The 13,587-nt window shown below is 36.4% G+C and overlaps 1 protein-coding gene across 3 annotated transcripts in view; it reads right to left on the bottom strand.

Annotated features, from left to right (window-relative positions):
* Positions 1-244: 244 nt before the first annotated feature.
* Positions 245-13,587, bottom strand: part of LOC113442826 (signal transducer and activator of transcription 5B) — a 34,938-nt gene continuing 21,595 nt past the window's right edge. For all 3 annotated transcript variants that reach the window (XM_026710630.2, XM_026710628.2, XM_026710631.2), the window contains exons 8-17: positions 12,366-12,521; positions 11,644-11,823; positions 10,776-10,863; positions 10,003-10,425; positions 8,121-8,215; positions 7,897-8,027; positions 7,481-7,639; positions 6,695-6,746; positions 6,037-6,147; positions 245-4,523 (exon numbers count right to left, since the gene is read on the bottom strand). In XM_026710630.2, coding sequence (XP_026566415.1) covers positions 4,397-4,523; positions 6,037-6,147; positions 6,695-6,746; positions 7,481-7,639; positions 7,897-8,027; positions 8,121-8,215; positions 10,003-10,425; positions 10,776-10,863; positions 11,644-11,823; positions 12,366-12,521 — 1,522 coding nt within the window. In that variant the 3' untranslated portion in view covers positions 245-4,396. The remainder of the gene's footprint in view (positions 4,524-6,036; positions 6,148-6,694; positions 6,747-7,480; positions 7,640-7,896; positions 8,028-8,120; positions 8,216-10,002; positions 10,426-10,775; positions 10,864-11,643; positions 11,824-12,365; positions 12,522-13,587) is intronic.

The following is a 13,587-nucleotide window of genomic DNA, read 5'->3' as shown; positions in this document are numbered from 1 at the left end:
TGACACATGTTTGACAAGTGAAATAGCCACACTGGTGTGATGGAATACCTACATATATCTGCCTCATTGTGTTTCACACTTGGCCCAAGGGTTCCTTTTGCAAATATTTATTAGTGTATACTCTGTAGCTTGTGTTTCTTGTGAGTATTTCAGCCAAATTACTCTATTTATTCAGTTACAGGCACAATATTTTTCTCTCTGAATATACTGGGCACCTTGAGTTAAAAACCACATTAGTCATTACTACCCTACAATACTTTATTGTAGCACAAAGATTACAACATCTTTTTTCAAAACATGGATATTTAATTAAAATAAAGATATTTTTTCACATAGATGGCTTTTGTGTAAAAAAAAAACCTAAAAAGCATTTAAGCAATATATATTGAGGTTGTTCTCCCTTTTATAGTTTAAAACAAAAATGAAAACATTAGCTTTGTAAGTTTTTTTTCAAACACAAATAATATATTTAGCAGAAAACTTTACTTTGTATACCATTTAAACACTTGGCAAAACAATTCTTTAAAATAGTGCAATGTTTGTATGTCTCAGTTTTATGGATATCTCCCTCACTATGAAATGGATTTTATGGATACCTCCCACACTATGAAACAATAGCCAGATTTTTAACAGTTGTTCAGACAGACCCATCGGACTAATGAAACTGAAGTAGGCACAGTCCACCAAGAATGTATGTGCAATTTTTACTAAATTAAACAGAAGCACCATTAACATTAACAACATACTTTTGTTGCAGATCTTTTTCCATTTTGAGTGGGCATACCAATCTATATAGCAGAAAGCATCCCTATGGGTCAGTTCTATGTGCTGCTCTTAAACAGCAACCAATGGCATTAGAACACAACTAGGGGATTGTTGCTTGCTATGGAGGAAAGAGCTTAATAAAACCTCAGGTCATGTAAATCACCGGAAGCAGGAAGCCTCTGTGGATATGTGAGATTTTGAAACCTATTGTGAATAGGCTCAGTAAAGAAGATGCAAAGTAGACTTGACCATGTACAAACAGTCTCTTACAGATACTCATCTATCCAAGACTAAATGGTGATTGTGATCAGATAGTTTAGCACCTTAACTTAGCTATTTGTTTTTTTGCTTTTTGTTTTTTCTGGAAAGATGTACATATTTCCAGAGCACTGGGGCTAGCCACTCATCATCTCTAAGAATAGTCTCTGCAGCCACATGAGTCCAGAATTACTTCCCAAAATAAAGATAATGTTAGAGAACTCCAATATCTTATTCTCTATGTTTTAAAAAATAAATGTCAAATGGTATAGTAAGTTTAACAAATATAAGGGGAGAGATTGACAAGCACGTTGGTGGTATTGAATTACTATGCAGTCTACAAACAATGTGAAACATACCACTATGACCAGGAAAGGGCCTTAACTTGGGTAGAATGTATCCTTTTTGTGCAGAAATCCCAAAGTTAATTTTTAAAATGGAGACTCCTCTGCTGCAGATAGTTTCCTATTACAGACACAGGAGAACCAGCAAATATATTAAAACTGTGTCCACACATTTGTGCTAAATCATAACCTGGTTGATTTGACTTTGGACGAGTAATCATACCTCACAGTGTGATTCATGAACCATACTTTACCTCTTAAGACAGTATGTGAACCAGGCTGCTATGACTTATCATTAAAATAAGAAATGGGAAAATATGATTTATGTGATTCATATATAGTTATTAAAACTGCAAGTCCCTTGCAGGTCCGTTCCACCGATCATGAAGGTTCAGAATGCTGGAAACTATAATCCAAAAAATCTGGGAGACTGCAGGTGTACCATCTGTGCTTTGCATTTTTATTTGGAAGCAAATCTCATTGATAATTAAGAATAGATTTTGTAAGATTGTGCTGATACAATAACTACATAAAATTATTAATTAATATTTGCTTTAAGTAGGGATGTTTCTGTGCAATTCCAAAGAATATGAGACAGGAAACTAGTTTGAAAGAAAGTCAGCTAACATATAAGGATGATAAAATAAGGAAGTTTGGGCTAGATCAGCCACCCCTATAAATTGCTAGCTGGAATGATAAGTATTAGTGTCCATTACATCTGGAGGGCACCAGTTTGGCCTAAGATCTGAGAAGCTTTTGAACTGGGTATAATGATACTTCCCAGGAACATTTTATCCCAGCTTAGAAAGTGGTATTTGAGAAGCATTGTTGCCCACAGTCATTCAAATAAAGACTAATCATAAAATGAGAGAAAAAAGGCATCTATCAAGAAAAGGATTTCAAAACTATGAATGAAAAAAATGAAATTAATGTAAATAAAGTTCAAATATTTAATTTGTGCTAGATGCTAAATTACTACTGCAGAATAACTGTATGGTCCTGGGCACATGTCCTCAGGACTTTCTTATGACTTATACTAAAGATACTATAGAGATACTAGTTCTGACACTGCAACAATGACTGTATCACTGTGCAGTGAAAGAAGATGGAAGTAAATGTGTTATAGTGAGAAGGAATCCTTAAAAATACTAAGTAGTATAAGCTTGTGCAGAAGAAAAAGCAGATAGATAGATAGATAGATAGATAGATAGATAGATAGATAGATAGATAGATAGATGGATAGATGGTATCAGTTTTTCAACATTATGCAGGAAGTCAGGAAAGAAGTTTACTCATATCGCAGGTATTAGTAAGTAAAGTGAATTACAGTAGTGCAGCAGCTAACCTACCACCAAAAGATCTGCAACAGAAAGGCTATTTGGGGGTGGGGGGAAGGAATCTATTTTTCAAAGACAATAATGATTGAAGCATTTGCTGATAATTCCACTATAATGAATATACAATCCTAAAGAGTATCAAAGTTATTCCTAGAAATGACTTGATTGAAAACAAGAGTATTAGCAGAAAGCAAGGAATTGTTTCAACAACAGCTGATCTTTAAGGATTACTTCCAAGTGACTAGACTTTGTTTACCCAAAAGATGTATATTTCCTAACCTTCAAACAGTTGTTATATGAGTTACCTCCAGGGCAAAGTGCATATAACATGCTTTTTCTAGCTCAGTCAGAAGTTGGGGGAGTTCCTGAGGAGTAAAAATTAGTCAAGCCCCTCTGTTGCAATTTTTTGATTAGATAAAACTACCTAATCTTTATATTTTAACTAAGCTCTCTGAAATATATATGTTTGTTTCAATGAACGGAGGAGGAGAAACCCTGCAAAAACTGAGAATGCCAATCCTTAGGCATTTTCTTCCCCCCATGTTCCTCATGACTTTTGTTGGGTAATTTGTCAGTCCCAACAAAAATATAATTGTGGCTGGATTGGAAACTGGACCATTTTCTAAATATAGCACCCGGCCCACAGACATATGTGTAAAATCTGTAACTGTTAAAATAATCTGAGCTTTGCTGAATACTAGGTATAAAAATAGTGCATATATGAATGTTTTTCCCAGTTGTTCAGCCTAATGAGAAGGCATGGGGGAAGAGAACTAGAAAAGTTCGTTGGAACATTTAGAAATCAAATGGTCTTTTTTCCCCCTCTGTACTTAGCAGTCAAATCCTTGAAACTGCTCCCCAGTCACTACCCTCAAATTCAAGAAGAGGGAAACCATTATTCCAATTGTAATTCTGTATTTTAATGGAAGCATCCTCCACAATCTGTTGTGTTTGTGATTCATAGGAAAGAAGCATCTGACATGTCAAAAGCCAATAGCACTAAAATGCAAGAACTTGGAGGTAAGCAAGCATCATTGTAACAAGGTAAATTGAAAAAGCTGGAAGTGGATGGTTAGGCATTAAAAAAAGATTCCAGAGCACTTGGGCAGGGTTAGGCTGCATCGCATCGGAGGCTCAAAAAAAAAAAGCTCCCAGAGTGAATGCCTCTTTTATACAGAATGCTGCATATAGGCACGTACCCTGGAAGCGTAAGTCAAATGCAGAGTGTTTATCCTGGAAGTAGCAAAGAATAGAAATAAATCAGACATTAAATGACAAGGCTTTGAGTAAGGAATACTCTCCTCCATAGCTCAGTCCCTTCTTGTCCCAGATCCCAAAAGGCTTCTAGGCAAGAAGGGCAATGTGTTACAGTCTGGGAGGAAGAGGAAGAGAAGGATTCCCAGTATAAATGAAAGGATAGCTTGGCAGAAGGAGACGGTATGCAGAAGCGGAAAGCCTGAGGCAAGCTTCTCAAAAGAGCAGATGGAAAATCAAGCAGTATATTCTACCGCCTTCCCCACATGGGCAAGGGGGGAAAAGCAGCACCCACTGTCCCTCAGGTACTTTACCCTCTCAGCCAGAGGTCCCCCACAGGATGAGGAAACCCATTCTTACAGCAGCTACAAACTCCCTCAGGGAAGGGCTTTTAATATTTCACAGTTGCCTCATGGTCTCTCCAGGGAAGGGGCAGGATCAAGACTGATTATGGGAGATCCACTGGTTGTCAATGGGGCGCCTCAGCAATTCCTCCACATGTCGTGCCACATCCATTGAATCATCCAAGTCGAATTCTCCTTCTGGATCCAGAACTGAATCAGGACTGAGAAAGAGAGAAAGGAGCACCATGAAAAAAACTCTGAATTCTAAAAAAAGCTATTTCTGAAAACTTTCTTAAGAGGCTATTTGGAAGAGGCTCTAACAATCTGATTTTAGAAAAATATGCAGTCCTCTCCAATTCATTCATTTCCCCCTCCATTTTAGAGACGGGAGGGGGAATGACTTTTCCTAATTCCTAACATTTTTAAAATCTTCACGGATATGACTTTTTATATTTTCATCTTTGTTCTTACTAGAGAAAAACTGACAATTGACAAAAACTGACAAAAACTGACCCTATTCCATAGGTAAGATGAAATGTTGCCCATAAGAGTTAAGATAACAAACTAGTTATAGAAAAAGCAGATGGGAAAAGTCTGAACTGAACGAATTTACCATTTCTGACTGTGATAAGTGGGTATAAGATCACTTTTAAAAGATGATCTTTTACATTAAAAAGAAACACTGTGTAAATTTAAAAAAAATTTCAATAGGAAATGGAAAGTTATAGTGCAAGGTGCAGAACCTTTGTTGATTAAAGGAGTGCAAAATGATTTGTGTAGAATGTTTGGACACGCTTCCAAAGTATGCACGTTCCCAAAGACAGGAAACATGGAGGAGGCATTGCAAGAGTAAATGGGTGTCTTAAGAACCTGTAAAGCTTAAGGTTATTTTTATTTTATTTAGCCCTAAAAATCACTTTCTAAGTGGCAAAATATCCTCTCCATAGGACTCACATTTGAGTTCCATACATTCTGGGGAAACTCTGGAGATCATAAGTGAGATGTTGTATGCCACATTTTTTGTGCCTCTTCATTTTCTCCCTGTTCATTATGTTTCCTTTCTGTACAGGGACAGCATTCAAAAATAGAACATCCACTATAAGTCCATACAACCTCTGTCCATGAGTAGCAGTAACCAATTGGAGATTTGAGTTGGCAGAACTATCTTTCCAATGCTTGCCACTGTGATGTCTAGAGACATTTCCCATGCTATGTCCTTCTCACAAATCACAATGTTCTCCAAATAGCTGTTTAGTGGTAATTTAAATTAGGATATTTAGGGAAACTCTCACCAGTGGTATCCCCAAAGGGAACAAGGGACTTGTCAAAATGATGCAAGCAGCACTTCAATGCAGGTATTATCCCTTTTCTGAGTGCATCAAGAAAGCGGTGACACCCAGCACAATGCTCCGAGACTGCTTTCATTATTCTGATGAAAGCAGCAAGAACCTAAAGAGAGACTTTTGTCTCTTCTCAAATACCCCTCTTCTTATTAAGAACATTACTATTCTTTATATTCCTAATATTATTCTTAGTCAGGGGACTGAAGAACTCCTCAGTCTGTTCCAACCCCATAACTGGGCAATGATGTGATAGCAACCTCTGTCTTAAAAGAAGATTAGGAACATGCAAACAGAATATTTATGTTGCGAGATTAGTATGTTTTCAACTATAAAATGCAAGACCTCTACAATAGCAGAGAACTTTCAGTGGCAAGGGTCTTGCCTCGCTTACTTTTGTGTGTACATGTTGTAGTGAGGAGCAGGAGGGCAAACAGCCGGTGATGATGCTTGTTCCATGTAGGAAGCCCCTGCACTCATAGAATCTCCTGAAGAGGCAGCAAACCTACAACAGATGGAACCAGAAACAAATATTTTTGCCTGACACCAATGGATTCTTCAGTGGCAAGAAATACATGAACTATCTGAGGTTGTTTTTATGGAAAGTATGAATACACATTTCAGATTCCTTCCTTGATATAAATATCCACACTTGCCCTGTATAAAAAGAATCAGAAAGCAGAGACATAACTGCACAGAGAACCCAAACTTCTTTTTTTAGAAAGTGCAATCATCAAGCTACAACACCTTAACATTATCAACATTTTCTCATTCCTATCTTCGTACTGAAGCAAGCAAAATGGAAACCCAATTCATGTTGCTTGCTTGCTTCAAGTTTTTAAAATCATAAATCCTCCTTGGGAGGTGCAAGATCTAAAGCTGAAGATGAGGGTGCTAACACAATTATTGTACTTCTAGCTGAATAGTTAACTGAAAAGAGAGCTGGGGAGAAAAAAAGAATCCCAGTTGAAAATAAATAGCTACCACTTCTTCCTTATTTCTCTCTCCCTTTAAAAAAATAAAAATGCATTTTCGAAACCCACAGTACTTACTCTGGCACAACTTGTTTGATTTGTGGCTTTACATATCCATCTATAGCCTTTGCTGCAAAAACAAGGAGTTGGGGTATGTGAGAGAGAAGCATATAGTTACTAGATAAGACAAACTTTATGTAGGAATCCCTTTTGGGAATAGTAGCCATCTGATATTTTTTTTATTTTAATTACATGCATGCTGAAACCCTTCCCCAAGGAGGAATGAATGAATTTGGCTTGTTTGTTTTGTTTGTACAATATTTTTTCCAAAAGCTACACCATTCCCTTTCCTTGTTGATCTGCAAATCTTTTACTGAGAAAAACCCATGCTGAAGATTTGCATATAACTATATTTCAAAACTACTCAAAATAAATAAGTAAATTGAAACAGACTTTATCCTTCTCAAGTATTCAATTGTAAAAACAGTCACTACCTGGTCATTAAAAAGAACTTTTCTTTCCTCACCAAAAAAAGAAAAGAAACAAAACTAGTCATGAAAAATATCTGTTTTGCTTCAATCTTTATCATTATCTCGTCTTTTAGATAAATATACAGTTCCAGTCTAGCTGTACCACTGCCTTCTCTCTTTGCATTAGCATTTACCTATCTTTTTAATAGTGCATTTTAGCAACATTTTCTGACAGTATCATGTAATACCAGTGATGTTTCTAAAATTATATATGTCATTGTAATACAATGTAAATGGCCAAAGGAAAAAGGATTTGAAATTGTTGGGGATGAAAGAATCATATGTATCCATTGAAAAGGACAATGATAATAATTAAGCACTTTCCTGAAATTACCTGAAGTGATTGGCATATAATATTTGGAGAAAACATCTTCCTTGGGTCTGTCAGGATACACAAAAGTGAGATATGGAAGATCACCAAGGCGGTCTGCCAGGGAGCGGATGGAGAAGTCACGAGTGGTGAAGGGCATTAAGTTCCAGAACATTCTCTCAGCTGCAAAAACCCCAGATCATAATCAGATAAAAAAATATGTGCTCAATATGTAGAAATTATCCTGCAGACTTTCAAGATATTTCTATGAATTGCAAGAAATACAGAATATTCTTATAATAGATACAGCAGGAGAAACCTAGAATTCCAGCAACAACAGGTAACAACTGAATATTTTTTATGCCACATCTGTTTTGAAAAGTTCTGATCCAATGTTCTCATGGTGGTCAAAATAGGCATTAATGTTGTTGAAAACTTACCATTTTCAAACTTCCAGGCAACTGTGATCCCTCCAATTTCAGAGTCACTGAACCTCAAGAGGAAAGTTCCATCTGGTTTGCTGATTAGCAAATCATGTGCTTGTTGCTTGTTGATAAAACCTAGAATAGCCCTAGAGAAGTGGAAGTGATAGAGGCAAGTCAGCCAGCAAAGTATTTAGACAGGGAAAAATAAATTGAAGGGGAGTGGGGAATAGAATTCTTACCCATCATTCCAGTGAGGTTTCAGATGTTTCTTCAAGACTTCCATCACTCCATCAAACCATTGCCAGAATGTATAATTTCTCCCTGGAAGATTTTCCTGGTTAAATGAAAAGAAAGAAAATCATGGTTCTGGAATCTTTCTTTGGTTGTTAGAGGTCTTTATATTTTCTCTGATCCTACATTAGTATATTAGAGAAGGAATAGATTTATAGCAAAATACACAGGCATTCATATTCATCAGAAACTTAATACACATTCTTTTAAGTTTAGTAACTTCAAACTGATGGAACAAAAGTTGGAAAAACTTTGGAACCTCCCTGGATTTGAATGACTAATCATGGGAAATTTTATTTTATTTTTATTGTTTATCACTGCACTATTGAGTGACTCAATTTTTAAAAGAAATTCAGTTAGTTGCCTGTAATGTTGATTAAGTTATACAAAATGCATGCATGTAGTAAACTACATGTTTTACATACAGTACCCAAATATATTTCTGCTCATGCAAGAAGGCAGTCCATATGGTGATATTACTAGACAGTATTTAAACTATTTCAAGAAGGATTTTGATGTATCTCTAATGAATCAATAAATTGAAGTTGTTCTGTAAGGAGGAATGTGCTAAACTTCCTACAAGCTTATGTGCAGGATTGATCAACAATTATCAGAAACATTTAGTCATAGCTATTTCGGTCCAAAGAGGTACATCAGTTATTGAAAGCAAAAGTTCACATACTTTTGCCCTACACAAATATATAGCTTTAGATCATTTTTCTCAATAAATAAATGAACAAGTATAATGTTTTGATCATTTATTTAACTGGATTTTCATTATCTAGTTTTAAGACTTGTGTGGAGAATAGATTATGTTTTAGGCCACATTTATGCAGAAATATTGAAAATTCAAAAGGTTTCACAAACTTTTAAGCCTCACTTTTTATTTTTATTTTCACCTGATTGTGGGCATCTTTTATTTTGTTATTTTTGTATCATCTGTACATCCTAATCTGTTCCTCCCTCAAAATCACTTATACATTTAATTGATTAATTCATAGTCTATCTTGAAAACAAGAAATCTCCAAGTTTAATGAGAGCCTATTTAATATCAAGAATGAGCTCCAAGATAAGAAATTCAGAGTTCAAAACTCACTGTCTGACTAATAATTTAATCTATATTATGCAAGAAATAGCATTCCTGAGCTGTTGTCAAAGTAATACACACACACACATTTATTCATTTGGTTTTTAATCTTGTCAAAGCAGGTTTCCTCTCTTCTCACAGGTTATATGAATGAACTTTTCTAGCATGTTTAGGATTATCATTAAGTTTAATAGTAAAACTTCCTTATGGGTCTCCTTTCTGTGAGATAAATCAATGTTGTTCCCTTTTGGAGATCAAGGATTGAGATGAAGAGATTACCAACAAGCCCAAGAGAAAGCAAGCAACTGAACTCCAGCACTCAGGTTAAGTTTTGTTGTCTTTATAAAAATATTTTTTCTGCATAAAGAAAAGGTTCTCAGTAAGACCACCAACATGTTAAGTTTTTTTTAATCAGCTGAGGGTTTACTGATTTTAAACACAGATATGATCATTTGAAAATGGCAGAGAATAAATCTGCATTCACATGATTTGCTAATTACTGTATCAGCTGCATGTGTAGCTCAAGATAGTTCAGACTACATTAACAAGCTGAATTGTCTCTCTTTTTTTAAATCTCAAATGCAGACTGAGTAGCAGGGAGAAAAAGAGAACACATGACAGTGATGCAGATGGGAAAAACAACGGGGAGAAAGTTATGGTGATGGAAAAGGCCCGCAGGCCAAACTACTTCCCACAAAGTGGTTTTCTGGCAAAATCTAGTTGTTAATTGGTATCTTATTTACCCTGTTGAACTGAGCCCAGGAGACAGTCATATTGTTATAATCTTCCAGATGATTCATGTTGCTATTGAAGAGCTTTTGGGCAAGAAAGAGGAGGTTCTCTTTGGTGAGTCCACGACTGCTCTGGACTTCAGACTTGAACTTCATGTTGAGAGCCTCACACAACTGGGACCACATCACTTTGTCTGGCACAGCAAAGGGCACACGTCCTGGCTCTGCAAAAGCGTTGTCCCACAGCACTGTGGCAGTGGCATTATTATCCTGGCTGCCATGCACAATTACCACCACTGGCAGAGATAATGTCTTCACCTGGAATACCAGCTCATTGCCACCTACACTGAAATGAGACTCAAAGAGAATGGTGAACTTCTCCTCAGTCACTGACTCAGCACCACGACGATCTGAACGCTTGATCCGCTTCAAGGACTGTGGATGGATGAGATAACAGAGGGAGACACAAGAAATAGGAAATTGTCACAGACAATTGTCATTCTGTAGACAATCACACATTGTCTACAGAACACTCAAGACTAAAAACCTTAAACAGGAACAGGAACTCAACTCTATACTCAGGCAGATCATCCAGGGGAAATTTACTTAGCAACCTTATTTCCCACACCAGTTATTAAAAGCTAAATCTAGAATTAGTCTTTAGGAGATGTGGGACTACAATGGATGATGAGGCTTTCCCCCTTAATTATATTTTCAACAGGAAAAACAACAGTGGGATGTGGAGCTGGAGGTAGATAGTGTGAATCAGTGAAGACATCTCTCACCATGTTGCGGAAATGAGCACTCAGTGTTCCAGTTGCCTGATGATATTCCATGACACAGGAATTGTTCAAGATATCACCACTGGACTCACTGCCAAAAGAAAGAAATGGCAGCTAGTTGAATGCAAGCCAGTACGCCACTGGTGATTTTGTATCACCCCACTGAGAGTGTTAATTTTGCACTATGGGGATGCCAATGATATGGCTTCATCCAGTGGAGATTTTAGATTAGTTCTCATGGCTTAATAAAATCTGCTTTTCAAAATTCTGAGATCTATTACAAGCAAATGAATGTACAATGTACACTGAATTACCTAAAACCAAGCAGTCACATTTTGCTCTGTTGCCCTTGCCTTAATCCTTTAGGTTACCGTAAATGTTTTCTATAACGTTGATCAAATTTCTACCTCAGGAGAAAGTTTTCTCCAACCAAATACTGACAAACTGTAACAAGGATATAGGTAATGAAAGTTGGCTTAGTCACAGATTGTAAGAGCGGCAAAGAAGAAGTCAAATAAAAAGGCTTAAACCTTCCAATCCTGGGGGAGTTGTGTTGAAATTCAGACTAACTTTCTTGCCCCCTAATACTTTAGCATCCCGAATAAACAGTAAAAATATCTAGATACCTTGACAATTTAATTTTCAAAGTTACAATGATTATGTTTTTATTTAAAAATATTAATGGCATGTTTCTATGTATTAATTTCTACTCTTCACATCCTCTGTCAGCTTTTCTTAGTGCAGCATCCTTCAGAAATGTTGGCGCTGGAAACACACACTTATGGAGGATAGTAAGCAGTAAGAAAGCTGGTTCAGGAGAAATGGATTCTTTCCTTCTTTGGCTTCCTTAGCCTGTAAGAAATATACATACTTGCGGGTACTCTCATTCTTCAGCAGGGCTTTGGCTTGCTGCTCACTGATGATGGTGGCCTTTACTTGTGGTGGGTTCATGTGAACATTTAACTTTCCTCCAACCAGCAGCCGTACTGTCGCTGCAAACTTAGTCTGAGTTTTTAGCACCTGTGGAGGCTGCTTTTCTATTATGAATGTGCTATAAGGAGACAAGAGGGAGGAAAGACTAAGTCACTGGTTACAGAAGGTGAAAAATGCAAAAATAAATATGCTAGCTTTTATGACTCAGTATATACATCTCATCAGCAAAGAAAACAATAGCAAACTACAACCCACAATGAATAAAAAAAAACACATCAATAAAGTACAGGTAGACTTTGACTTATGAACACAACAGGGACTGGAATTTTGGCCACTAGGTGATAGTGTCTTTAGCAGGTCACATGACTGGATCCAATTTTGCAACCATTTTTACTGTGGTCATTAAGTGAATGAAGGAAACCCAGTTTTTCCAATTGACTTTGCTCGTTGGAAGCTGGCCGGGCAGATTGGAATTATATGATTGCTAGGCACTGCAACTGCCATGAAACAAGAGCCCAAATTGTGGGATCACATGACTCAGGGGTGGTGCAACAGTTGCAATCTCGAGGATGGGTCATAGATCACTTTTTCTGAGGTCATAATTTGAACTCTCATTAAAGAAATGGTCCTAAATCAAGGCCTAGTTGTACTCAATCCTACCTAGTGACTAGCGCAGAAATTATGTCTGTTACTGTGCCATTAACATCTGAGAGCAACTCTTCAATTGGTCCAGGAATAGGAAGCTGCTGATATAAGTGTTCAGCACGGCGTACTTGTTGGCGGTTCTGGCAAATGAATTCAGCCAGTTTTTCACACCTACGGAAGAATTGTATTCTTGTTTGTCAGAAGCAATGAAGAACCCTGTGGCACCTGAAAGACTAACATATTAATTCTTGAAAGACTGACAACTTTAGAATTAGGAAAAGAAGAGGGGGCATGTATATAAGGATTAGTAAGACCTAGGGAAAGGCATATATGATGGGGAACACAAAAAGTTTTAGGGAAATGATCCCAACACAAGACATATTTCCTAATGATGCCAAGACATGCTATCTTCAACCATTATGTTGAATATTTATGAATATCATTTAAAAAAAACAACAGACAAAGCTCAAACTGCTTAAAACTACACTCTAACAGCTACTTCAGATTACAAATTCAAGAAAAATATTGTATTATACATAGACTATGGGCTACCTTTTGCAATTTTTTTCAGTATCCTTATAGCTTATTATTTGGGTTCAATTAAGTTAGGATATTGGATCAATCCTATAATAATGTTGTTTTGCATTTCAAGAGATAATCATATAAAAACAAATGGCCTTGTCAAATTATGTTTGTAGTAGCCATTTATGGTTGTTAAATATGGTTTTAATTTGATTATTTCATTTTGTTTGTGGGTTTTTAATATTATGGATATGCTGCACAATATAATTGTTGGATCAACCATGAATTTAATTTGAATTAACCATGAATTTAATTTGAGCCTGAAGACATAAAGATGAGGCAGGTATGAGGTTATTTTAAAAAGGGTTCCAAATTCAGATTAATAGTAATCTCCTTTTCTGTTTTTTTTCCAATATATGAGCCAGGATGCAATCTTGAAAATTCTACAGAAAAGATATCAGGAAGTAGGGATTAGTTATAGCAGCCATTATGTTAAGCTGAATGCAAGCACTCTTGTGACATACCACTGGCAATATAACCTTCTCACAGAAAAAGAGTGAAAAATATTCAGTTTATATATAATAGGATTCTTAGAAATCATTTACAGATATAACTTACAAATAGTCCTCACTTGATTATTATTTGTTCAGTGACTGTGGGAAGTTGCAATGGTGCTGAATGAGTTGTACTTACAACTGCAACCCAAAGTTACAGC

Source organism: Pseudonaja textilis, chromosome Z (assembly GCF_049901715.1).
Source record: "Pseudonaja textilis isolate UNSWEBS1 chromosome Z, rPseTex1.2, whole genome shotgun sequence".
NCBI classification, from domain to species: Eukaryota; Metazoa; Chordata; class Lepidosauria; order Squamata; family Elapidae; genus Pseudonaja; species Pseudonaja textilis.
Note: the sequence above shows the minus strand (reverse complement) of the source record. Positions and strands in the feature narration are given on the sequence as shown.